Below are 26,210 nucleotides of genomic sequence, written 5' to 3'. Positions count from 1 at the left end.
GGATTGAATTCTCTGTTTGCAACCAGCTCTTCTACTCTTCTTTCTCCTCAGTTTAAATTTTTGTTCCTACCCTTGCAGAGAGAGGCTTACCTAAATTAAGCTTTAGTCCTCCTAATTTGCAGCTCTAGCTCACTCAGTGCAAAGCTATTTCCCTGTAAGTTGGTTTTATCCTTTGTGGTGGAATTTTGATATCATTCTGATGTTACCAGGATCATCCATTAACTACTGCTGGGAGAGGCATTAACTCACACGCATGTATAATCTATTACACAGCTGACATTAGATGTGTTCCCCATGCAAGGAGGAAAAAGGTTTCAATTCCTCTAATGCGGTAAAAATCTCTATAGCTAGGAATTCCTAACCGTTTGGATGGAATACTGAAGGAGCATTCAGAAATTATTGGGATGGTTTGCTTGTGCAGAAAAAAGTTGTTTGATGGGTTTCTGCTTAAAGCGACTTTTTTATAACTTCTATTTCAAGCCTTTTCTTCAATCTTTTCTTCCATTTGTTCTGGACAGTACTGCAGGATGCCTGTGCTCCATTTCTTGCAAGCAATGACATCCCAAGAAATACCACTTCTTTTTCCATGTGTGAGCTGTTTTCATCACTGATTGAGAGCCTTGCTCTGTAGGATGATTCTCATGAGCTCTGCTGTTTAAAGAATGGAATAGTTTTTGGCACTGGATGCTATTGTGGGTAATACTTCTCGTATCTGGCATGAGAACAGAGGGAAAGACTAGCACTGGGGACAGGGAAATAGGTTTGACTAGACCTGTTGTTGTGTTTTAAGTAATTAAATATATAAAATAAGTAGCTGTAGTAGTGGATTATGCTAGTTTTCAGTTACACATGGTGAAACTAAATGGGAACCTGTTACCATTTAAAGAAACTAAGCAGCAGGGGCTTGTCCAAGGTGGTTCCCTCCTTCCCTTATATTGAACTCAATAACCATGGATAAGTGGAGAGGGAGAGACTTAAAATGCCCAACAACTAGATGGGGAGTAACTCCTGACATAAAGGCTTCTATTCATGGCTTCTTTTCCCCCCCTGCTTCTTGCTTCCCTTAAATATCTATTTTATACACAGCATTTAGGCCTATTAGTTGAGCTGTTTTTGGTAGGTTCAAAATGGGAACATGGTGTTTTGAGGCTAGGCACTAAACCACAAAACTAGCTGAGCTGATTGCATGGTGCCTAAAGCTTCCTGGCACATGATGCAGCTTTGGCCTCCCATTGTTTGCAGGCCTCCAGATGTAGAGGGCTGTGTACATGACCCACATTGTTGCATTCTTAGGATGTCAGTAATGTATGGACAGCATTCAGTAGGAAAAGTGGATTATTAACAGAATTCGAAGGAGGTGAGAATCTTTACTGGATGTGTCCTCTTCAAAGTTTCTTACCAAGCTGCATAGGGCAACCTGCTGTGTTGCAGGCCAGGTATCCTGGCATCTGTACAGCTATAGGGTGTAGCATTCTTCTTTTACGAAAATGCTTGGGACAGTGAAATAGGAGTATTCACATAAAAAAACTTTTCCAGCCTTGACTTCTTGGCAGACCTCATGGGCTAAGCAAGAGAAGTCTGAGGTTCTTGGAGGATACCAGGCAAGAAGAAGCTTTACGTTCTGGTCAGAGAAGAAGCAATGGGGAGAGGCAAGCCTGTCCTATCTAGAGGGCAGATTAGAGAGAAAATGCCTTTACTGGGAGAGGGGGACATTTTAATTCTGGACTGTTTATATGCCTGAAACGTAAGTCTGGGTTTGACTAAGAAATTGTATATCCAGAGGGAGGCTCATTTTGAAATATGGTCATTCCAAGTTTTTGCTGAGAGGTGGGTTTTAAACACCTGTCTTTTGAGCGCACAAGCTTTCTTGATGCCTGCTAGTGCACACATCTCCGCATTCCCCAGTATAATGCACAGCATGATTGCCTGTGCTCCCATGTGCCAGTAGTATCTGCTGGTTGTTTGCATGCACCTGGTGAGAAATAGCATTGATCAATAATGTCCTTGTGAGACTAGTTCATGGGATGCCAAGACATGTGATGATCTCTGGTAAACACTGGTTCCACTTGTGCCATTTGCATGCCCTTGAGCGGAAGAGGGGGGGCCTAAGCTCCTGTGTTTAAGGAGTGCTCTGGGGTTAAGCACCGTTTGGTGCTCTGCTAGTAGCTGTAGAGTTAATACTGTCATCTGACAAGACCCTCTGTGGGTCTGCTTTTCCCTGATTCTCCAAGGGGGTTCATCCATAGTGAGTGCATGTTGGGTTGTTATGCCTCTGTTACCTACTGTCTGTGTCATTCCCCAACACCTTCTGCTGGGAGAAGTGCTAGCCTCATTTAAAGAGCCCCCTCTGAGAGTGGCTAATAGCCAGTAATCCCTTTAGAAAAGTCTGTGCGCTGTGAGACTGCTGTGCTGCAGATCCTGCTGTTACTAAACTTTGCATTTCACCCTTGGCTTTTTGCCAGGTTCCATGGGGAACTTGGTTTCCAAGAAGCAGTTACAGAAAAGGAATAGTGGCTGCTCTTTGCTAGGGACCTATCAGTCAGTGCTCATCCTTCCCTGTGGGAGGGAGGCAGCCGTGGAAGGAGGCTCACATGTTAGACTCAAATCCTCATAACCAAGATGCAACAGCAGCAGGAATACTTTGTGGTACTCTATTAAAATAGTCCCTTGTGTGAGCATTTCAGGTCCTGAGACTCTCATTGCCTTTGCTCCTGTGACCCTTTGCACCTCTTTGGGGCAGAACAGCTGGTGTGCATGACTTCAAGTTAACTTCAGTTTACAATTAAATCTTCAGGCTTTGGAAGAGTGACCTGGAGGTTGCAAGGTCCTATAGTGACTTGTAGGGAATAGGGGTAGTGACTAAGGCTGAGCAACCAAGTCCTTTGGTTAACATCCAGTTTATGTGCCACCCTTTGACAAGGGTCAGCTGTGCTTTTTTCCCTTCTTATTCCCCTCCCGTTTGTCAACATCAGATGCTAATCATAGGCAGAGGAGAAACTGTACCTAATCTTGCAATAGAGTTGGACAGAGTGTGGATCTTCATGCTCCTGTTGAAGAGAGGCATACTAATCAAAGGCAAGAGACCCCATCAGCTTGACATAAAACTGAGGATTGAGTACTTTAATCTTTGAGAGGTAGTTGGTGGGCACAAGGGTACACTGGCTTCTCCTAGGAAGTTCTCACCTTGCTCACTGAATTCAGCCTTCAGCTTCATGAAAGCTTTGTGTTAAGATTCATTAATACACATGGATCATCAGTGCAGGTGCTTATGAAACTTCATGTTTTTCTTGGCCGTTACATTCAGGAGTAATATGCAAAAGGAATGAGTTATGCTTGTTTAGTTTCTCTTCTCTCATTTCCATCTGTTAAAAACAAACCCATAAACAAAAATGAGGCTATTCCATCATTTTTCATCTCTACCAGGCTGCTGTTAAAAGACAGCTTGCCCTTTATAAAATGATCAGCTGGTACTGAGCTCCAGCCCATTTTTATTTTAGGATAGAAGAGGCATGTTTCATTTCCTGTAGCTCCTTCTGTGTCTAGCCACTTGTGGTCCACAAGCCCTGTGTTGCTGTTGTGAAACTAACAACTTAAAGGGTTGTGATTATTAAGAGGAAGAAAGTGCCTGAGGATATTTGTCATCTCTTTTGTGTGAACTGTGTTTCTTCCATTACTACTTGATGTCATTCTCTGTGGCATCTTCAACACCTGCTGGTTTTATAGTCTACACTTTTTTGATGGAAAGCTTCTTGGCCAAGGATCTAGGCTAAAATTTGCTCAAGTAGCTTGGGTCCAAGTCTTACTTTCACGAATTATTTGGGCTTATGAGGTACCAGTGTGGTCCCAAAAATTCAACCCCGTGTCCTGTACCAGTACTGCCCTCTTAATTCACCTTCCCAAGATACCTTCCTTCTTTTCTATTTTTAATGTTTTTGTTTTCAGGAGGAGAAATTAGTATTTGGGACAAAAAAGGAGCCTCTTGAAAGTGGGGGCTGTTGTTTTGTGGTGGTGATGTTCTAAACAGGATTTCCATTGCCGCATACAGCTTTTGTAATAAAATATGTGCCCACAGTGCTGGGTGGGTGTATTTTATGAACTGTATTAAATCTGTACTGTGGCACACACAACTCTGAGGAAGTAAAACAAATCCCAGGTTTTGTTTGTTTTTTGTTTTTTGGGGGTTTTTTTGGTCTGTCTTCCATTCTGGCCAAACCCAACTCTTGGGGCAGGAATGAGCTTTCCACTTTATGTGAGTGGATACCCTGGTTGGCACATTGGATAGCTAGTCCCACATAGCGACTACCAAGTAGTATTTCTGTCTTTCTGCTGTAGTAATATTGATAGCAATCTTGTCTTGTCCCACTAATTCTTCAGTTATCTCAAACCCATCAAAGTGCGTGAGTCTGTCAGATAGTGTGGTTGTTGTTTAAAAATGCTGCTGAAAATTAAAGTGAAGCATTAATCCAGGAAACGTAGTGGCATGCAGAGGTTTTGTAGAAAACAGTTACTGTGTTGTTGAACAGTATCTGCTCTGTGCAGCTTGCAGTGTAAAAAGTCAGAACTTCTATTTCAGGGCTGTGTCAAATTGCTTGAAGCTTTTTAGGGCTGGACCAAGCATCAACACAACACGTCTTCCAAGTTTCTGTAAAAGTCCTAGTAAAGCAGTGTCTAAATATAGTGCTGATGTACAAGTGTTCCTTTATTTTTCCCCTGTTGTGTTTTATTTGCTTCTGGTTGTACACTTACTCCATTTAAAGAGGGTTAGGTTTTTCTCTGAAGTTTTCACTCAAAATATTTGCCTGCCTACAAACACAATATGAAAGACGAGATTAAAATAAATAAATACATTTCCTATAAAAGGAATGAAGATATGAGGCAGCTAAACTTTAGAGCAGTCAGCAAGCTACAGCTGTACTGCATGGAGGAGCGCAGCCATCCTTCTGGGTGTGTGCTCTGTTACTGGCACAAAAATTAGCTGTACGTACAATTTACTCAGTTCAGAGTAAGTATCTGTGCCTGGCTAATCTTTTTCCCTTCCAAAACGGTCTGGTCAAGTCAGAAACCATGGCCTGGATCCTCTCCCTCTGATGAGGGGAGCATAACTGTGAGGATTTCTTCTGTTCTCAAGCAATTGATCCCCTTCCAGTAAGCAGTTTATCCCATCTAAGATTTTTGTCTGCTTCTGGACATGCCTCTGCACTATATAAGGAGCTTAGGTTGACACCATTCCTAAATCAGTTGTTTGGGGGTAGGTGGAGTGAAACCAGCTTCCAGTGCAATACAAATTGATGTGAGTTTGTATTTCCCCACCTCTGTTAACTTTAATTGAATGAGGCCAAAGAATCATTTAGGTCTCTCTTCTTTCTAAGGTGTCTGGTCAAGATGCTGAGGCCGTATGTGTACTTGTAATGCATTTAGGCACAAAGTTCTATTATCTCTTGCCTCACACAAAGAGCTTTTGGAAGCTCTGTGTCTGTGCTTTGAAGATTTTGGATTTTGTCCTAAAAATTTGAGGTGTTTATTTTTTTCTTCATAGCTGTAGGTGGCCCTCCTTATAGCTTCTCTTAGTGGTTCTTGGATTTGTAGATTGTTTTTCCTGTCAAAATACAGATTTCAGTGTCAGTTTATGCAAAGCATCTAATAGCCACGGTTTCCATGGTCACTATTCAGGTGCCAGTCACAGGCATTCAGGCCTGCTCATTGCTTTGGCTGAGCACAAGATGCTTAAGCCCCTTGTTTGAGTGCTGCAGTGAGCAAAGGGATGAGTGGCTCAGTGGTCCCTGACACAATGGGAGCTGGTTCCCATCGCCACCTGCCTGCTGGGAACTGCCCAGGGCTGTTCTGTTGGTGGTTGATAGCTCATGCAAGACAGCCCCTGTTCCAGCTACTCCCGCTTACTTTCCTTTTTAATGCTTTGTTCTCTAGCAAAATGTTTCTTGTAAAGGGGGGAGGGAGGAGATTCCAGGCTATTATCTGCTAAGTGGGTCGTAATTCTGGTAAATAATTGATTTATTTTTTTTTCAGGCTTGAAATCAGAAGCAGGCCTTAAGTGCCAGTGTCAGACCACTGTGATTATCACTCCTTCTGGAATTTCAGTGCTTCATCTTGGGGAATGGTTGTCTGGCCCTTTTGGGAGGGGGATGCCACTGGAAATAAAAGGAGAAAGTAACTCTAAAATCACATGGAGAAGGTGTTTCTTTTGCTGCTATACTGTTTTTAAGGTTTTCTTGCTTTGAACTAGTGCCTCTGGGGTAAACTAATTCTCTAGATCTGCTTCTGGCTTGTGTTATGCTCTGGACTAGCTGCTCAGACTTCCTCTTTACCTATTTTTATTAAGCAATGGAATTTGGAAATGAAAGTGTTAACAGCAGCAAGCACTATTATTGGCTGTGTCTGCTCTGTATGTGAGTGTCTATGCTGTACTGGTTAACCTTTTAAAATCTTACCCTGCTGTGCAGACTGCTCAGTAGGAGTCTGGTGTGGATTCCTTGGGTTCAGCCTGTATTTTGGCACAGCCAAATCCTGTTCCCAGATAGTTGGGACAACTGGTTATTCTTCTGCTGGCAGGTGTGTGTGTGTATGTACTCATGCTTGGTGTATATATTTTCTGTTCCTGGACACAAAGTGTGCAGAGTGTTTCCCTAACAAGCTTCCTTCACCACTAGGGAAAGAGAAGGTCTTGTGCAGGAAAGTGGGGTGTGGGGACATGCCCCAACCCCCCCCCCCCCCGAAAAATCTGTTTATTTTGTGACTTGCCTGGGAATGAGTCCTCAGTGTTGACAATCCTTAGCTACATCATCTGCCCTACAGTAATAGTGCAAAGGCTTCTCTAGGGCCTGCAGCAGAGCGCTGTTTCCACAAGTAAGTCCTTCTGCTTTGCCCTCTTCTGCACCAGCTGATCTGAATTACAGCTTCTCTGAGTGCCCTTGAAGAAGTGTGTGTGTGGCAGTCACAGATGTCTGCACAGGCAGCTGGGCTCTGATTCTGCCTGGGTCTGTGTGCTTCTGCGTATCCACAGCTCTCCTTGAAGGATAAGGGAGCCACAAGAGCTCAGTTCTTGGCCCTAGTGCAAAGTTGCTGTATGAAACTACTTTGTGACTTGCTGGGCACGAGGACCTCTAGTCGTTTGCTTTGAGAGCTACTGTCTGAGCAGGAGCTCTGCTTTGTATATATAAGTTTAGGTACAGAAGAAAGCTGTTGGGGGACACCATCATCTACATAAGTTGTTGCATCTTAGTTGGGACTGGTGTGGTCCTGTTTTCCTTTAGATGAAATTCATTGGCATTTTAGTGCTTCCCCTTGGCATGGCTTCAAAATTATTTGTTGGCTTATTCATGCTGTGGGATGGCAGGGCTTAATGAAATCGTGGTGTAACACATCTGTGTTACCAAAATAAGCTCCCCACATTTTAATAAAATCTGAACAGCAGTGAATCAGCCAATGATGCTGAAGTGTAAAACAGCATTGTTGGTGTCTGATGGAATACACCATGAGCTCAGACTGAGAGGTCTTTCCTCTCATCTGCTCTTCAGCTTCTCTGAGAACTTTGACCAGCACCACTGTGCTGATTGTTCTTGAATCATGTTTTTCTAAACTTATTCTTCACAATCATAGTAATTAGAGGAGGACTTCCACTTCTAAAAGCAGATTCTACAAAAGAAGCATGCAGTTTGGGAGGAAGGGTGGTATGGTATGTCAGGTGAGAACTTACTAGCCCAGAACAAACCTTGACATGTGACCCCAACTACCTTAATCTTATCTAGCAGTTTCAAGGGAAAAGAGATGAGGAGTAGATAATGTTTGTTAATGCTGGTAGGGAGCTGTGTTCTACCTTCAGCATCTTTAATTAAAAAAGTTGTTGTAACTACCTTGCCATGGTTATGAATGACACAAAACTGTTGTTTTTTTCTTCTCCAGCCAGATGACGGGAAGACACTAAGCTTGGGCAGCAGCTGTGTTCAGAAAAGGTTGTTAGTAGTGTAGGCAGAGCCATCTGCCTAGCAAGGCATTTAGCTTGGGTTGCTTGTTCTAGGCCAAGATGGTAAATCAATAGCTTATTTTTTACAGTGTAACAAGTAAGATGTCAATAGCTAGATTTACAGTGTAAACAGGAAAATGGTGGCTAGCTTTATTGGCTTCTTAGTGTCCTAGCTGCACTAGTGAGAAAACAAAACAATATGAAAAAAAAAAGCCAAAGCAACTCACCCTGAAAGAGGTTGAAGATACAGAAACAGAACAGTATTCTTTTCAGGCACATTTACTGGTTTTTTTTTAATAGACTTTAATACCCCCTGCTACCTAGGGCTGGTCCTCCCTTCCCTTCTCACAAACCTGTCAGTTCAGTTAAACTCTTGTTTTAACAGGCGCTTTCCTCTCTGCATGGCAGGACTTTTGGTCTGCTGTAGTTAAATACAGGAAATGGAATATATACATCGTGGGGGTTTTTGTTAACAGATCGTGCTGTGGCAATTGGTCCATTTTGTTTCTATTAATTTTCTAATCTCCTCTTCTCTGGAGATTCCTGTTGCCAAGCATTGTTTGAAGTGGCTGCAAAACTGAGGCAACTGTGAAGGACAAAATAGTAAACAGTATGCTGATCACGGTTGGAATCTTCATCCATTCACCTGACAAATGATGGAGCCACACTAGGTATGAGAGAAGCAGCCCCCCCAATGTAGTTAGTACATGCAGTTTCCTTTTAGGTTTTGTTACTAGATTTCTTTTTAGAAATGAAACCAAGGCTGTAGTTTGAGCACAGCAACAGTACTGACCTGAACAGTCACATTTGCTCCATCCCACCTCTGTGCTCAGTTATGCTGATGCATTGTATGGACATGATCAGTGAAATGGAATAGGGAAATGCTCTGGCTTATAAAATAATACTCTTGCCAGTTATTTTTAGCTTAGCCAGCTCCTGCTGTGGTTTGCTGTGCTCCCTGCAAATATGTCTTTTACGGGATAGTGGAGGAGACATGGACAGGAACCTACAAAGAGTGGAAACTACTTGAATCCTAAAAATTTAGCTCTCCTAATGCAGCCCCTGCTTTTGTGGGGAAGTAGTCTGACTTCTAGGTTGTCTCCTTATAGCTGTGTGTGGTTCATTGTTGTTTACTTGTTTGGTCTTGTTTTGGTTTTTTAACCTTATTTTTCATGGAAACCTTTTCTCTATTTCAGTCAGCTTGCACCTCTGATCTAGTCAGTGCTAAAGCTCCTGGTGCCTTTGGTGCAAAGCCACGCGTACTTATGGATGTATCTGCCTGTCCGTGTATTTTTATACTGAAAAGTCTTTAATTGTGAACGACCAGGCCTAAAATTTACTTTCTGCCTGTTAGACTTGCAGAGAATGAGAACAGCTAAACTTGGTGCCCAGTCCTGAGTAAGGAATGGAAAAGAAAACTGGAAAGGCGTTCCAGTTTGCTCTGGGATTTACTTTGCCAAGAACATCCACTGGCCTGACTGCCAACATGAACTGAACATGGAAACCTTTCCAGCCTGCCTGGGAAAACATAGAACAGGAGAGGAATCTAAAGACACAGACCCTGGATGGAAACAGATTCACTTTCTGCTCTCTCCAGGGCAGGAGTCTGAGAGGTATTCATCCATGTTACAGGGTGTTACATTGTGCCGTATGACTTAGTGGTAAACATTTAGGAGAAACAGTAAAAAAAGAAAAAAGTCAACAGGCATTTCACTGTTTTGGGCCCTGGCATGCCCTGTGAGTTAAGTATTCTCACGCTTTTCCTTGAATGGATCAGAATTTCTCTGTCTTTACCTGTTGGCAGAATATTTGCAGCCAGTCATGCTGGGAACATACCTCATTCATAAAGGCCTGTGTTTACTCACTCATGTTTAGGGCTCTAAGTGATGGTGATTAAACCTTTTAAGTGCCTTGGAGGGCATGTAGCAGCCAGTAGGACATAGGCATTGTCAGACTATGTCAAGTTTTGCCTTCTGCTGTAACTATGGGTAACTTTCTTTCCTAATGTTAGTTACATACAGCGTGCTTGTAGTATATCTTAAAATTTACAGATTGCTGTGGAGACACCCTGTATTTGAAAGGCCACATCTTTTATACGTGTAACCTGTTTTCCTCCTAATCACAACTGTTATCATCAGTTGGACTCTGTGTAGTTTGTGGTATGCAATGTTTGTGCTTCCCTCCCAGTGTTTCAGTTTGATTGAAACTAATCCAAGTGTCAGATGTCTTGGAGAGATGGGAATTTACACCTCTGCTACTCTTCCCTTGCCGACCTCTGTGGCATGCACTGTGTCAAAGCCTGGCTGAATGTAGTGTGTGGATGACAGCTTGGTCTACACTCCGTAGCATGTAGCACTCCATGGTTACTATGCTGGAGTTGTCTGAAGCAAAGATGAGCAGTGGGGAAGTTGTGCTGGCTGGCAGAAGGGAAATCTATGGAATTTGCATGCTACAGTGCAGTCTTGTCTGGTAAAAGATAGACTCTCTGGGATGATCAGGTTAGCTTCCTGAATTTTTCTCTCATGATAATGACTCTCTCAGTAGCCTTACTGAGAAGTTCTTTCTGTCCTGTGTGAGGATTCCTTAGGCTTCCCTGAGGTGGAGAGTGGTCTCAGTAGTCCCAGCTTGCACATCATGGCCGGATCATGGAACCTCACCCTGCATGGGTATTAGATCTGTGTGAATGTTAAACCTGTCCCCAGGAAAATGCCAATCAAAGCAAAATGCAACAGCATGTCTTAGTAACAGACTGCTACAAACAGATCAGACCTGTCCTCTAGTTTCTGCGTGAACTCTTCATGGAATATATGGGCAGATTAAAGAACTCTGATCTTCTTTTTTAGATGTTTAATGATCTGGGTTTGACACACCTAAAAGATTAAAAGTGGACTGCAGTTAATTCATCCCCTAAAGACTTAAGGGCGCTGCCTGCTACAAGGATAAAGCTCATCTGTGGTAAAGACAGAAGTTTCTTGGAGGCTGGTTAACATCTATGGCCTGAGATCCCCCAGGGGAGGGAGGGTGAAGAGAACCACCAGCTGTCTTGCTGCTTCCGTAGGCAACATACATTGCTTTCTCCTTCTTCCATCTCAAAAATAAGATGCAGTTCTCAATCTCTACATGCGTGCATACATGTGCACTCACATGCGCACACACAAACACACCCTTACCCTTAAAAGAAAATGAAACATTGGGTAAAATTTACGTGTGACAGATACTTGTTTCTGCAGCCACTTAACATGCTGCAGAAAGATGACGTATTACAATGGGAGAGGGGAGGATGCAAACCTGAAATGGATATGGTGGCTTCAGGAAAATCTGCTGAAGTTTTGGATTCACAGAACTCCTTTTTTGGTTGCTGTATAAGCTGTAGTTGTCATTCCCGCGTCCAGCTATGTATTTAGAAACGTCCCTTCCTGGCGTACTGTTCCCCTTTCGTCCTATTCCCTAAAGAGTGTTTCATTGCAAGTTGTCAACATACCTCACGCTTTCAGAGCCCATTTCATGTCTGCCTGCAGAAGGGAAACTGCAGCTTGGCTGCATTGTATGAAACTGCTTGTTTAACTCTGCCTTGGTTTTGTGTGCTGATGGGTGTTTCCTGTGGGTGGTCTGTGTTATGTATTCCACTGCGATTCTGCTCTGCAACCCATGCTCCCAAACAGCTTGTTCAGCAGTGGTAAGCAAGATCATCCTCTGTGGACATTTTTATTCTATGGCAAATGATGGGGTGCCTTGTAGGAGTCTATCAGTTAGCACTAATAGTTGGATTTTCTTCATGTGCTCAATGGAGAAATACAGTTTGAGGCCATAGGCAGGCTTAGAGCTAGCTTTTGTGACTTTTTGCCTTTCTGTCTTCATGCTTATCTAATAGTAAAGAATGAATTTGCAAACTAATGGGATTTTTTGTTGCTAAATGAATTGGTTTTGTATTTGAGTGGGGGTCTCAGGTTTCACTAGACATCTTTACATGTAGATGTACTGTCTTTACATAGAGAAGAGATACAGAGCATGAAGGAGAGAGTTTGTTTTGAATGTGTTTAGCATCCTAGCAGAACCTTTTATTCATCAGTCTGAGAAGAATAAATCCATAGGGATTTGACATGGCAAACGTATCTATTTTTTTTTTCCTTTTGATACTTGATCTTTGTTCTGGTACAGGCTCCTGATATAGGTAGACAGCATCACTATTGTTTGTGGATCTCAGTTTTGTGCAAAAGTGTGCAAAGTATTGAGTGCACTATTTCCTGGTTTTGGAGATAATGATTCAGAAGGTGTCAAGGAAATAAGCAAGATGCTTAGTCTTCCATAGTTTAACTCTTCTATTTTTTTAGAAAGTGTTTCTGTATTTCCTAGGCAATTGCATTCACAGCCCATCCACACTGATGTACTTCTACATGTGCTCAGCACTGGGCCTGAATCCCTGATCCTTCAAGTAGCCTGGCCAGCGCTAAGGAATAAAATGACATGATTCTGTATTGTTTATCACCAAGCAAACAGTACGTAAAAGCTGGAGCTAAGGTCAGCAGGGCATATTAGTAACTTAAAGGTTACAAAAAAAAAAGTTTAAAAAAAAAAAGTGTTGCATTCTGGTAACTTATCCCCAAACCAGCCATGTGTAAATCCCAGGAATTGACTAAGCATCAGCCTAAAGGAAACTCAAGCAGTGTTTTCCTAATATGATGTCTTCAGTTGTAGTACAAGCTTTTAAGTATACCCACCCCTGAACTACCATGTATGTATCCTTTCCGTTTGGATTTCTGTGCCATGAACTAGATCAGAGAGCTGATCCAGCTTAGAAGGGAAGTGTCAAAGATATTTTTCTTTGAGCTGGCTGGGTTCTTTATCTGGACCACAGACATCTGTGGGGTTACAGAACTAAGGGGTTAAGAGGGGAAAGGGCCATGCAGTGGTTTATGGCTTGGTGGGAGAAACCTTAAACCCCTGTTGCTGCCAAGACAATGCATTGTCAAACTATGGCCTCACACATTCCCTGGCATAGAAACACACAGTCAGAGGATGCAAACTGCCTTAGCTCTCTTCTGCTCTGCAGCTGCGGGAATGTTTTTGGAGTGAGTGTAGACATTACAAACTTGTGCTAGCCGTGGTACCGTTTACAATGAAGCCACAGTGATGTGGGGCTTTGGCATGAGGTTCAACTCCCCCTCCCCCTCCAGGATTCTAGGTATTTACTTAGGCAGGCAGGTCTGAGCTGCTGTGGCTTCACTGCTCTTTTAGCGGGATTAGCTGGAGCACAGCTAGCGTGGAAGCTTCTCTGCATGCTGCTGTTAAGCCTCTCAAGCAGCTATGGATGTTGTGATGCTGTGAAAGTATGACACATGCATTTGAACCATTGTGTGGCCCTGGATTAGACGCAGCTAATCTTTCTTTTTACTTAGAACTTAATTTATTTTTCCCTTCCTGCTTTCAAGTTAGATCTATGACATGATTTCATATTCCCAAAGAATGAATGTGGCACCCAGCAGGAAGGGTGTAGGCAACAGGACAAGGGAACAGTGTCGCTGTGCTGTCTCTGAGTGCCAGTGAATTCGTGACTAACTGTAAACTTGTTAAATTCTTTCTTGCTCCCGGCCAGGTGAAATTTGAAGCAGTGAGGGAGGGGAGCAGTTTAGGAGAGGGGAAGGAACAGGAAAATAAATAAAAGCAATATTAAGCTTGAGAAAACCAAAAGAAAATGAAAAGGGGACAAGAGACGAGAAAGGAGGTGAGAGGATGGAAGCAGTAACTGAGGAGGGGAATGGTGGAGCAAACTTGTAAAAGCTAGAGCAAAGCAAGGCCAGGGAGACCATTGCTGTCAGAACCAAAGGTGGAAGTAAATGCTTGAGGTTTTTAGCAGAATGTGTGAATTGATCATGAGCCTTTAGCCCCAGGTAGTTCATTGCACCTGAAGATCATGCCAGTGGAGCAGAGGGGTACTGTAAGAGAATGTCAGAGGGCCAGTGGTAGAAATAGCTACTCTTAGGTGCTGAGAGGGCTTGTTTCTGTAAGTCACAGCTGCTGCTCCTCTCTATGGGATGGGATCTCTTACAGGTTACCCAAAGAGGAGGAGAAAGGGGGCCTGCTGGTGAGGTGAGAGAAGCACGGCACACGTGGAGTAGTGTTGTCAGTATCTGGTGCTCTCTCAATATAACATGTTTGAGCCCATCATCCTTGTATGCCTACCCTTCTTCCTTAGTTGTCCCTTGTCAGCACTTGTTTGTTGTTCCTGTGTTTCATCTTTCTCTGGCTTTCATAGCTCTGTTACTGATGACTTACTGGCTGGCCCTAAAAGGATAGTAAGAACCCTCTTAATGCTTACCCTACCTGATACACTGGCTAAGAAACCAAGTGCTCGTGCTTGGGCCCAGCTGCTGTCTCCACTTGCCATCTACAATAGCAGCACCCAGAGCAGCTGGAAGTATATGAGCAGGTGAGCTCCTGGCTCTGATTTCTTTGCTCTAGTCTTTTTCCTCTCAGGTGGAGCCTGAACAGCCTGTGCAGCATTGTGCTGGGTTTAAGAGATCTGAATAACCTAGTTTCCCTAGCAACAGTGGTCTCGTTAATCACAGAGATACAAATCTACCTCTGTTATTAGTGTCAAGACTCTGCGTAGTGTATCTGGCTACAGTAATACTTTGCTTCTGTTGGAAAAAATGGTAGCATAAAAGCAAGAAGGTCCTTCTGCCTTGGCGATAATGAAAATCTCCATAGGTGGATTTCAGTGCTGTATGCAGCAATAATAGAAAGAAAAGGGATTAAAAAGCTTAGAAGTAGTTATAATGTGTGAAGGATCCCTGGAGGATACAGAAATAAAGTTTTAAATGCTGCATAGAGCTTTCTACGCACAGATCTCATGGCAGTCTGTGACACTGATAGATTCATTCCTTGTTGATGTGTTATTTTCATTTTTGTGGCTAGGGAGACAAAGTGATTCAAAGGTAGACTGAATCTTGTTGCAAAGCTAGGAAGAAATCTCCTTTTCTGAGCGCAAGTCCTCCACCTGCCCTTTCCTTCAGTTTCACATAAAGGTTTCCCTGTGCAGTAGGAGACAGAACATGTTATGGAAGGTAGAAGTGTGAAGCCTGCTTTTTAGCAGGAGAAAGCGAGGAAAGTGAAAACACTGTGATTCACTGCAAGCCTTTCTGCTAGTATGTTTTAAGTCTGCATTCACTCCCCCCTTAACAGAAGTGCAGCAAACTATAAATTTTGAAAGTGAGCATTGGGAGTGAAAGAAATATTCCTGCCTTAATTTCTGCACAGCAACATGGTCTTGTTACTGCATGCGTGCAGGAGAAACTGGTTTGGATAAGAGTAGTTTGAAGAAACTTCTGAAGGAAGAAGAACCCTTGATCAAAGGCATGAAGCCTACATAAGTGCCCAGTACTGATGTTCCTCCTTGGATAATGCCAGTGTTAAATTGTCAGTAATATCTTGCAGGCTTCTTGGGTTAGAAAGTTGCACAAGGGATAGATGAATGGAAAACTGGTATCTGTACTCCTCCACTGAAGTTATATGGTGTTAGGGGGTTTTTTTGTTGTTGTTTTTTTTTAATATGGTCTAAATAGTGCAGAGATGCAAGGAGACACCCATCTTCCTTCCTATTTATAATTCTGGGTTTTGGAGTCAAAACAGTCCCTTAACCTTCCAGCCAAACAGAAGACCATCCATCTTGTGTGTGAGGAGGCTATTTTTACTTTTTCTTTTCAGTGTTTCCTTGCCTGTTTGGGTAGTGCAAGGTGGGGGCCATGCTGTCTTCTCTTCTGCATTCTTTTAGCCAAAGAGCTCTTTGAAAATTCCAGCATGAGATTTGTTTGGCTTGCAGGTGTTGTAGACATTATCCAACTTTGGGATATCTAAAAATCTCTTCTCTTTGTGACTGAGCATCCTTATTTCAGCAACTCCCTTTTAAAGCCTCTGTTTACCAAATCAGCTTAATAGGGTGTCTTCTAAATGATCGGGGAGCTCTGGAAACCTCTAACATCTAGACAAAAATCCCTTCAAGAGAACATGTACCACCTACCTTCCCCCCCCCCCCCATTCCTGCGGTCTTGCACAATCTAATGAGTCTTTTGAGGAACTGAGAGCTTGAGCACAAGGTAATACCATGAGCGGGTGGGTGACATAAAACTCATTGAGCTTGTTAAAATAATATTGCCATGGTACTTCAGCAGCCTAAAGGCCTCGTATACAGCTGTTATTTAGCTGGGTGGTATTTGGTACGAACCGAGACAGAGGCTCACCTCTACAGTGAGTTTATTGTTGGATTTTCAGTATATTGTTTGCGTAAATTCCCCAGACCAGCTCTCCCTCCTGAATAAGCCACATGGATCGAGTTTTATTCTGTTCCACACAAAGTTCACATCCTTTACTGGAATGAGTCATGCTTTAACTGAGTTTACTGTGAGGGAGGAAAGTGGGCTTTAAAATGTTACTCCTCCACCCTGCCTTAGTGATGTATAACAGGATTATTAGTATGCTTGGCAGCTGCTGCTTATTATTTTTGCAGAACCTGGATATTTGTTAAAACAAGTAAAAATTGGTTCTACTTGTGTTCAAGTGTGAATTTAATGCATAATTTTAAACTTATAAGACAGAAAAGAAAAGCTATTCTTTTTTTGTGTGTGTGTGTGGCTTTGTCTTCCATAAGGCTCGCCTGCTACTGTAAAAGTGGATCTAGCTTATCTCCCTGTGGTTATTTTTCAGTTTTGGGAGAAGAGTGGCATTTTGTGACTTGTAGCTGAAAGAGGAGGAACTCTACCATTTTGTGTTCAGTGGCCCATGCATGGCTATTACTGTTACACACAGGATGCTTCTGGGCATCGACAGGTGACAGTGCTTCACAGGCCCATGTAACTCATATGTAACGTTGTCTCCAGCTTGTCTCAGGCAAGATGTGTGTGATGTGGTGCCACTGTGCAGAAAGCAAATTTTGGTCCTTTGTGTATATTTCTTTGTGCAGAAAGGTAGAAGACCTTTTAACCTATGGTAGAGGGAGCTGCTCAGTGTGTGTCCTTAATAGAGATTTTTGCAGAAACAGTCTCTGTATGCAGCTACTAAAGATACCAGAACCAATTTTGCTACTCATCTTTCTTGCAGAAGTTCATTGATATCTAATGCAATAATGGTTAATGTGACTCTTTATACCACCATCCTTTTTTGTTTGTTTTTTGGTTGGGTTTTTTGGGGGGAGGGTAGGAGGGAGCAGGGTGGTGGTTTGTTCATTTGTTTAAGGAGTTAGTCTCAAAATTGAGGAGGAGGGGCAGCCAATAGAAGAGGGCCTCTTAGGATTTTATTTTTGGCAGTAGGCTGGTTCACTTGACATGTAAGACTTTTCTTTCCTAGTCCTCTTGCTCCTGAGAGGTCTGGAAAGAGTTACGTTTCTCCCCCGAGCTATGTATTATCTATGATTGCTAAACTGGCAGGGGCATCATCTGTTCTTGTTCTACAGAAAAAACAGGGTCTGTTACCCTAACCCACTACATTCCTAAACCCAGACTGCGTAACTTCTGTGGAGCTTGCAAAAGGATTTATTTTGATGCTAATGCTTTTGAAGGAAAACTTGAGGGAAGGAGCTGTAATTAAATGAACACCAGTGTTAGACATTAGAAAGGACTTTACCTTTTAGGACTTAGAATGAGTGAAGTGAACGTTTGGTGACAACATGAGTTTAATTTAATTTATGTCTCCGCGTGATCTATATTTAACTATCACTGACTCTGGGTTTACTGATAAGTAATTATAATAGCTGCGAGGCAGGCAGTGCCTTGGTTGACCAGCCTGTCTCCTGTCCAGCTTGACTCTGACCAGACAGATTTTTTTTCTCCTGTGTTTTACAGATGCTTCATTCAGTGGCACGCCACCTAGCTATGCGTATGATGCAGACCGTGCTGAAGAACAGAGGCGACATCATGATATGATGCCCTATATTGATGACTCGCCATCATCCTCACCCCATCTCAGTTCCAAGAGTCGGGGCAGCCGAGACACCCTATCTTCAGGGTCTCTGGAATCTACAAAATCAGTGAGTCCTTTCCTGCCTTTTTGGAGTGAGCAAAGCCTTGTAGGTTTGCAAGAGGCAGACTGCTTTAACAGGGAGCAAAGGCAGGGACTACCAGCACTGTAGGACAGACTACCTGATACACTATAGCAGTGCCTGATTGATACTGTATATTTAAAGCTAAATTGAGCCTTCTAGCTGATGCTAAGCCTAAACTTCAAGGATGAATGTTGTGTGTCTGATTTTTAAGCCTCAGTTTTTCACCCTTTGTGAATTTTAGTGGAGAGAATTGGTGATTAATTGCTGTTGAGAGGGTCTCTAAATACCAGATATTTTGGAAGGGAGACTGGAACAAAACATCCTGCATTATGATGTTTATACATCTGTGCCTGTGGGTTGTCATTGCCTTTCACAAGGAAAATAAGAGTTATTTTCATGTAGGTTAAAGGCTTTGATAAAGCATCTAGAATATAAGATCTGTTTCCTTCACCCTGGGAAAATGGAATAAGAGGAATTAAAACTGCCAGTTCTGAAGTATGGTGACTTTGGGTGGGAGATGCCCACTTCTTATAACGAATTTGACTATTCACTAAATAGCTATCTATTTATCTACTATAATTGATTATAAAGTTCAGAAGGGACCACCTAGCCTGACCTGTGGTTTGATGTGGACCTTCAGGCTATCTTGCTTTATTTTTGCTTCAGGTTCAGTAGCCTGGCTATAGCTTGGAACTTAAGGAAAATTTCTGGTTTTGTTTTTACAATAGTCTTGGTAGAGAGTCTGCTGCTTGCCTTGGTAAATAACTATTGACTCTGCTGTCTCCACAGTCAAAAATGTCTTAGTTTCAGCTTGAATTAATCTGTTTGACTTTCAACCTTTGTTTCTCTTTATCCTTTTGCTTCCTAGATTGTAGAGCACTTCAGTCCCAAGTTGCTGTTTCCCTAAATATCTTTGTCATCTGCAAACTTCTGGTTTCCCCAAGTCATTCATAAAAATGCTTAACAGCACAAAGACAACTGTCACTTCCTTCCTACTGTATTCCTAAGAAAGTGTAGCCAAACAACCTTGAATTCCCACATTGTAAATGACACTTTGAAATCTGTCATTTAAGTGGTTTAACTTCTGTGTTGGCTTTATATTGTTCTGTCCTATTAATTAAGGTGTCATGGGAGAAGAAGATGGATATTTTACAGATATCAGTGTACATGTAAATCAACACCATCACCTTTATCAGATTTTATTTTGCATCAAAACGATTTCAAGAGTCTGACAAGTTCCACAAACCGTTGCTACTTAGCATTCATTACATTCATCCTTCTATTACTCTTTATTGGTTAGTGCCATATCATATGCTTCCTTACTTTTTCTAGGATGAATGTTAGATTAAGAAGCCTGTGTTCTTGTTCTTCTTTCTCATTTATAGAAATGCATTGTCAAGATCTCTTAAAGCATTATCAAGTACATATATTCTTGGTGTTGGCTTAATTTTATTTGACTATAAAGTATGGAATCTAGTTAGCTGCTTATGCTTTAGTCTATTAATTCTGAGATGCTTTTTTGTCTCTCAAGATGAAAATTCTTGTGATATGTAAGAGGCTTTTGAATAAAGAAATGATCATTAGTAAATTCAAAAGCTCCAAGAATGTTTTAGTGTTGGCTTGAGATTTCCAGGTTATGTTTCTCAGGATGAAGGAAAAATGCTATGTGACTACATATGGCTGAGAGTTATCTTCAAAGAACCAGTTGTCATAGTGCCTGTGACTGGAGGCCTGGAAGAGACACCGCCTAATATTTAATCTTGTTCTTTATTTGTTTGAATATTGCCTCATAAGCATTTAACGGTAGTTAATGTCAGTTACCTTAATAATACTGGAAGGCTGCCTTTTTAAAAATAATTTTTAACATAAATGGCTGCTTTCTTCTCTCTGACTGTAAAAAGATGTTTTATGGCTTCCAAAAGAAAGACGTGTCCTGATACAGATTAGACTTTTAATCGTGAACCTCAACCACTTCAATTGATCCTGTCTGTAATTAGTCCACAAATGACAATGCCACTCATGAAGGACCATCCATGACAAGGAGGAAGAGACTAATTTTGTATGGTTGCAGTATTTCCCAAACAAATTAAACTTCCTGTCATCGTGTGTTGTTGGATGGCTTTTACTGTAGTTACGTTTTCAGCTGTAGTGGAAAAGACATCAGTAACAAAACTAAGTGTCAAACACGCTATGCTGAGCCAAGCACATAAAATGTGTTTGGACCAGAAATACCAGGACGTATGTCTCTTCTTTTTCACTACACTAGATTAGCAGAAAACAGGGGTTTTTTTGTTTACATGTGTTTGCTCTTATAGTTGTCTCCTTGCCCTTTTACTTGTTTCTTAGGTGCCTGGAATTACTTCTGAAAATTTTAGATTATCTTTATGACCAGCATCTAGAAATCAGCAGTTAGCTGTATGTAACAACACATGCACTATATACACCACTTTGACAAAATATTAAGATTGTGAAGTCATTCAGAAGTTAAGAAATTACTATGGTTATCCAGCCTTGCCTTTTGCCTGTAGTCTTGTCTTGAATCTTTATGATAACTTTGAATTATGCAATCATGTGCTATTTTTTCTATGGGGCTCCTGCGTTCTTCAGTGTATATAGTGAATGATACTCACTGGATTCAATATTTTATCTCTGGAGCTATGTGTACACCTGATTTACAGGACACTGCAAACTCTGCTCTGATACAAAAGTACTCATTTCCTTTTGGCATGATCATTAACTCCAAATACAGTTGGAATGCTACACAGGTCTTAATTATCCTTGCAGTGTTTCTGTGAGATAACAGGATGGTATGTTCACTAACCACAGGTAATCAAGGCAGACAGATTATAGGAAAAGTGTCTGCTAATTTTGGGTGCTTAATGTGAGATGCATAATGTTCTGCAAAACCAGGTTCTGACTTTTAATGCAGTTTTCTTCACATTTAAAGTAAATCTCTTTAATTTCACTTGCAACCAAGAGTTAACACCAGTCAGGCACCCAGAAAATGGAAAACATTGCAAACAATGATTTTTTTTTTTTTTTTAAATGTAATTCTAAGTAATTCACTTTGCTGCTATGTCTGTGTGATGCTTTCTGGTGTGATGTTCATCTGCCGTATCCATGAGACCAGCCTTCCTCTTGGAGACTGGGTTGTTGCTATCTGGATATTGAGGGTGTTTTGCTTTGACTTATTTTGTGGGCTTGTTCTGGGCTTTTGTATTTTTCTGCCAAGTGTTTGACTAAGTCCTTCCATCTCCTTATAGCAGCTATAGCCTTTGGTTGGATAGCGCATCAGGGTTCCACCTGGTGTACCCAGCCACCACAGAGAAAGTGCAGAGTGGCAAAACCAGTGTCTCTTTCTAAAAGGGAATGAAGGGATACCTCCTGGACTACTTGTGGAGGGGCTTCATGTTGTTCCCTCAGTGTGTAGGGTGACCAACTCCCAGCACCTCACATTCTGTGTTCCAGGAAGTGAGGGCTGCAATTGACTTCCAGAAGGTTTGTGATGTTCTACACCTTGTTGTTTGGGATCTGTTTTCCAATCTTCTCTACCACCTGCATCATATAAGCAGACTAAAAGATGCTGGCTGGTCTGCCTCCAAACTGTACCACTTCAGCCACCTCTTATGTATTCATATTCCACCTGCTATGTGTCCATTGCACAAACACCTGTTGCTATCCAAGGAGGGTGACAAGAGGTGCACTAGCATTAGTTTTTTCTGTGACCCAGAGAGGACATAATCAACATGGGTGTTTGTAGGGTGGATCTCAGCATCCCCTGACTCGTCATTTTTGTGGTAAGGAGGCCTTAACAAATGTTTGCATTGAGCAAGCTAGGTCGTACCCCCTCTTCTGGCTCTTCCAGAATCTTGTGCTGAGCTGCTGACGCATGTCCTGGCATAAAGCCAATGCTTTTGCCAAACTTTGTTGCTCTGAAGCAAGCCTACAGGGAAAAGAGGAAAAAGGGAGAAATAGGTTCCACTAATGCTTAAGTTGTTTGTTTATTTAATTTGAGAAGTGATTTAATTTTCCTGAACCTTGCTTTCTGTAACAGTTGAACTGTTGTGACTGAACTTCCAAAAAATTCTGGAAACCTGTCTTGGAAAATGTCAGCCCAAATGTTTGCCAAATAAGACAGTGCTGGTAGCTTCAGAAAGTGTCAGACAGTGTTTGTAATAGGTAGTGATAATTCACTCCCAGAAAGAGAGAGAATGTGTCTGTCTTCCCCACAGAAGTGAAAAGTGGAGAAGATACCTGGATAGAGGTAGAGGAGGACAGAGGGAGAGCTTACTACGGTATTCTTGGGGCACAAGAAAGTGTTGGGACAGCTGGAAACTTAGTGACTGACACCCTTCACAGGAGAATAATTATTGCCAAGAGTTTTGGAGTGGGTAGCTTGCAGCTTGGAGGCTAAAGAGACTGAGAGAGGATGGGAAGCTTCAGTCGTTGTGGTCCTATTGCTGCTACTCATGTGGGGAGAGATTACAGCGATGGGAAGAGTAGAAATGAGAAAGGCCTTTCAAGATCTGCTCGCCAACAAAGCCAGGCTCAAAGGCGTGTGTGGGGCTCTGTGGAGATGGGTGCAGGGCAGCCAGTGGAAAGGCAAAGCTGGTTCCACACACACATACACCACACACACCCCCCGCCCCAGGAAATGAGGGGAGTCACTTTTCTAGAGTTTAGATGAGTTTTTTGCCAAAATAGATCTCTCCAATTCTTGTATATATCACACCCAGGGAGGCAGGAGTGCTAAAGCTGAGCGACTAACTCCTACTTTCTGTTCTGTTTGGAGGAGAAATTGGCTGGTACTGAAAGATTTCCAGGTAGAATTTCTCTTCCCTTTTCTGCTGTGCAGTCCATGGTTGGTGCAGCATTGGCAGCTATTGCCAGTCCTCAGGCCAGGTTCTTTTGTTCTCATTATCTGCCAGCTATGCCGAAAGCAGGGCTGTGGCAGAGCAGGTTGTGGACTCTTCCCCTAGCTTGGTCCCAAGGGGGTCCAGAAAAGTTGACCTCTGAAGCTACATCAGTAAGTAGGATTACTGCTCTGCTATAGGTACTACTGTTGCTAGCTTGCCCTTCCCTCTCCAGCATTTCCAAATCCTTCTCCTTTCTTCCTCTCAGTACTTGGTTTTGTTTGTTTTGTTTTACTGTCACTGTCCCCTCGCCACCCCCAACAGATGCAACTTTTCCTTTTTATTCTCCAACTCTTTGCTCCTTAAGGGCTCTGCCTGGATGTACAGCCCTTCCTGAGGAGAGCTGGCACACCAGTACTGATGTTATAAATAATGTTGGCTCCTCTCCCTGCTCCTTCCCCTCCCTGCATGGAGCATGATTTGGCTTGATTACAGAATTTGCCCTGTTTAATATCATCAGGACAATGAGACACCTCCAGCCTGTTTAGCAGAAGCTTTCAAAGATATTTACACTTTAAAAATTGAAATGAATAGTTTTTCTCTTTCATAGGCTGTCAGCTTCTCTATGAGATTCTGAGCTGTCCTTATGGGAAACCTCTCCCTTGAACACATTCGTTGCACAGCATATAAACACACTGGACCAAGGGAAGGTCTGAGAGTTAAAGTGCCTTTTATACGCCCACTTCGAATCACTGATTCTCTTTACAGAGCTGTGCTGCCAGCAACTACTTTGCAAAGTCTTATGTGTTGTGGTTTCTAGATTCTTAATCTGCGTTCTTCTAACATTTGCAAGAAAACAATTATTGCTGTTAATTTAAACAATAACTAGAAAACGCTGAGTTCTTTAAACAGAGTCAGGAAGAGCTGAATCTGTCTAATCCTTGGAGCTGGTGAATCTCAGGCTTGCAGTAATTGAATACAACATGCAATGCCAACCTGGTTAGTAAACTAAAGTACTTAGGCTGACAAGCTGTAAACACATTCAAAACAGCCATGGCTCAGGGCCAGTGTATGCACGCTCTCTAATATCTGCAGTGCTTCTAACCACTCTAACTGGCCTTGGTTCAGGTCGCAAGATTGCACTTACGGCTGTGACTCAATCTTTTGTTTGTTAAGTCTTTGGAATAGCAAGAAGCACCACCCAGTTGAGAAGAAAACACCAGAACCTTATAGGCATGAGATACTTGTGAAACTTCCTTTATACTGCTTTCCACCTCCCTTTTTGTTTTCTTTCTTTTTTTTTTTTTTTCCAAATGTAGTTCATGAGGAATGGGAGCAGAGCACTGATTTCTTGCTTACTTGTTCAGAACTGGCTGGGTGTTGGGTCCTCACAGCTCCCATGGCAGACAGACAGGAATGCTCTGGCTGCTGCCCTGTGATAGTCTTGTAAGATAGATTTATTCTGAAACGTGTGGGTAGAGAGGTAGCCAAAAGATGTAAGGGCAATGGAGAAAGGCTAGAAATGGATGCTGGCATCAAAGAGGTGGGGACAGGGTCAGAACATGAAATACCGGTCAGACTTGTACAAGTAAAAAACGGGCTAACCAAGCTGGGTAGGAAGCATGGGATGGACTGCTGACCACCTGGCACTCCCTGCTGGGTGGTTAGTTTGCCAATACAGGCTGCTCCCACATCCTGCTGGGAACATCCCATCTGCACTTTGGTTAATAGGTGTATTTTCCCCTAGCTAATGTGGTCTGGTAGATGTGGTACCAGCTCCTCCCCTTGCCACAAGCAGCTCAGAGATTTCCGACTGCTTCCTTCTTGCCAGGGTAGGGGAAAGGAGTCCTTGGCCTTGGCAGGTCTCCCTGAACCAGTGGGGAGCTTGATACCTATGCCCAGGATGTTCCCTCTCTTAACTGCCCTTCTTCCTGGAGTGCAGAAACAGAGCAGTCAGTGAGGCTGTTGTGGTCACAGCATTGCTCTTTGTTTCCCTTTTTTGTCGGGTATGGGCAAAGCAGAAAATGCCCTTGGCACTGGGTGCATCATGTCTTGGCGTGCTGCAAGGGGAGAGTGGAAGGACAGTCTCGCAGTATCTCTGCCTGCTAATTGCTCTGTCTTGTTTTGGGTGAGCAGGTGAGCCTGTTCCCAGTTCTGTAAGTGAGGAATGTTGTAATACCAAATCATAAACTTGCTCCTCTTCTTCCTGATGTTGGCACCAGCTCCCAGTGAATTTCTCAGTCCTGGAGTAAGTTTCATAACAAGTGTGACTTAAAAAGCACCCTGAGGCGGAAGAAGCACAGGGGCTGTTTTCCAGACGTTCATCTAGCAGCAAGAGCTGCTGCTCAGTGCAGCCCCAGATGACATTGTCAGAAAAGGCCTCCCTCAGCAGGAAACTCATGTCAGGGCACTGGCTCTCAGGAGGAAATACAGAGTGGCAGCACAATGCAGACAGCAGCGCCATGGTGTCGTATTGATCCCTGACACAGCAGGAACAGCAGGAGATCATCTTTTCACATATGAGGAATCTGTATGTAAATTTGAGGTACTGCATTGGAAACCTTGTAATGTGCTATGTGATTGTTGGATAAACTCCCCTGAGGGTTTCCTCAGCAACTGCTGTACTGTAGCTTAAAGCAGCTAGGCCCTGCCCTGTCTGGCTGCATCTGAGGCTAGAGTTTTGCAAGCATCACGGTTGGAAAATGCTCCTATTAAAAAGGGTTAGGACAATACTGTAGGCTTTGCAAAGTGACCTTGTGGTAACGGCCAGGAAGGAAGGCCTCTAGTGTGTCCTGGGAGATGTTTGTCTCTCTGAAAGCACATCTCTTTTAAAAAAAGAGAGGAAATTAACATTCAGGCAGAAAATGCTGTCTCTGTCAGCTGACAGTGCCCAGCAAAAACTGGCTTGTAAATTAAAGCTTTTATTTGTGAAGAGGAAAACTGTTCTCAGTGCTATAAGGAAAACTGTTGTGCCACTGTCATGATGGGGAAGTTTGAATCATTTAAATAACTTGTCATTGTGTGCTGCTCTTTACAGATGTTACAAACATACCCAGCTGGTTTTTAAATCCTCACCTCCTCCAAGAGAACCTGCTAAAGATAATTATAGTGCTGCGTCAATATTGACCAGTTACCTCATCCTCAGCAGTGGGGACTTTAGAGCACTGTTAGTTTTTCTCAATGCTTCTTTGTGAAGCTGCGTTTTTCTTTTGTAAGTGTTGTAAGAAGTCTTTGGAAACCAAGAGGTATTGTGTTTTTCTTGCACCAGGGCTGCTGGGAGCTTCATGAAGACAGCTACATCCCTGCCTCCTTGGATGAAGGCAATCTTTGTTAAACATCTTGGGGC

General features: G+C 42.6%; 1 protein-coding gene across 3 annotated transcripts in view; it reads left to right on the top strand.

Annotated features, from left to right (window-relative positions):
* BCR (BCR activator of RhoGEF and GTPase) overlaps positions 1-26,210 on the top strand; it is a 107,097-nt gene that overhangs the window by 33,144 nt on the left and 47,743 nt on the right. For all 3 annotated transcript variants that reach the window (XR_012996561.1, XR_012996560.1, XM_076353111.1), the window contains exon 2: positions 17,812-17,996. Coding sequence is in view for 1 of the 3 variants with exons in the window: in XM_076353111.1 (XP_076209226.1) it covers positions 17,812-17,996 (185 nt within the window). In the remaining 2 variants the exon portion in view is untranslated. The remainder of the gene's footprint in view (positions 1-17,811; positions 17,997-26,210) is intronic.

The sequence above is a fragment of the Aptenodytes patagonicus genome, chromosome 15 (assembly GCF_965638725.1).
Source record: "Aptenodytes patagonicus chromosome 15, bAptPat1.pri.cur, whole genome shotgun sequence".
NCBI lineage: Eukaryota > Metazoa > Chordata > Aves > Sphenisciformes > Spheniscidae > Aptenodytes > Aptenodytes patagonicus.
The sequence above is the reverse complement of the archived record's forward strand: the minus strand, read 5'-3'. Positions and strand labels throughout refer to the sequence as shown.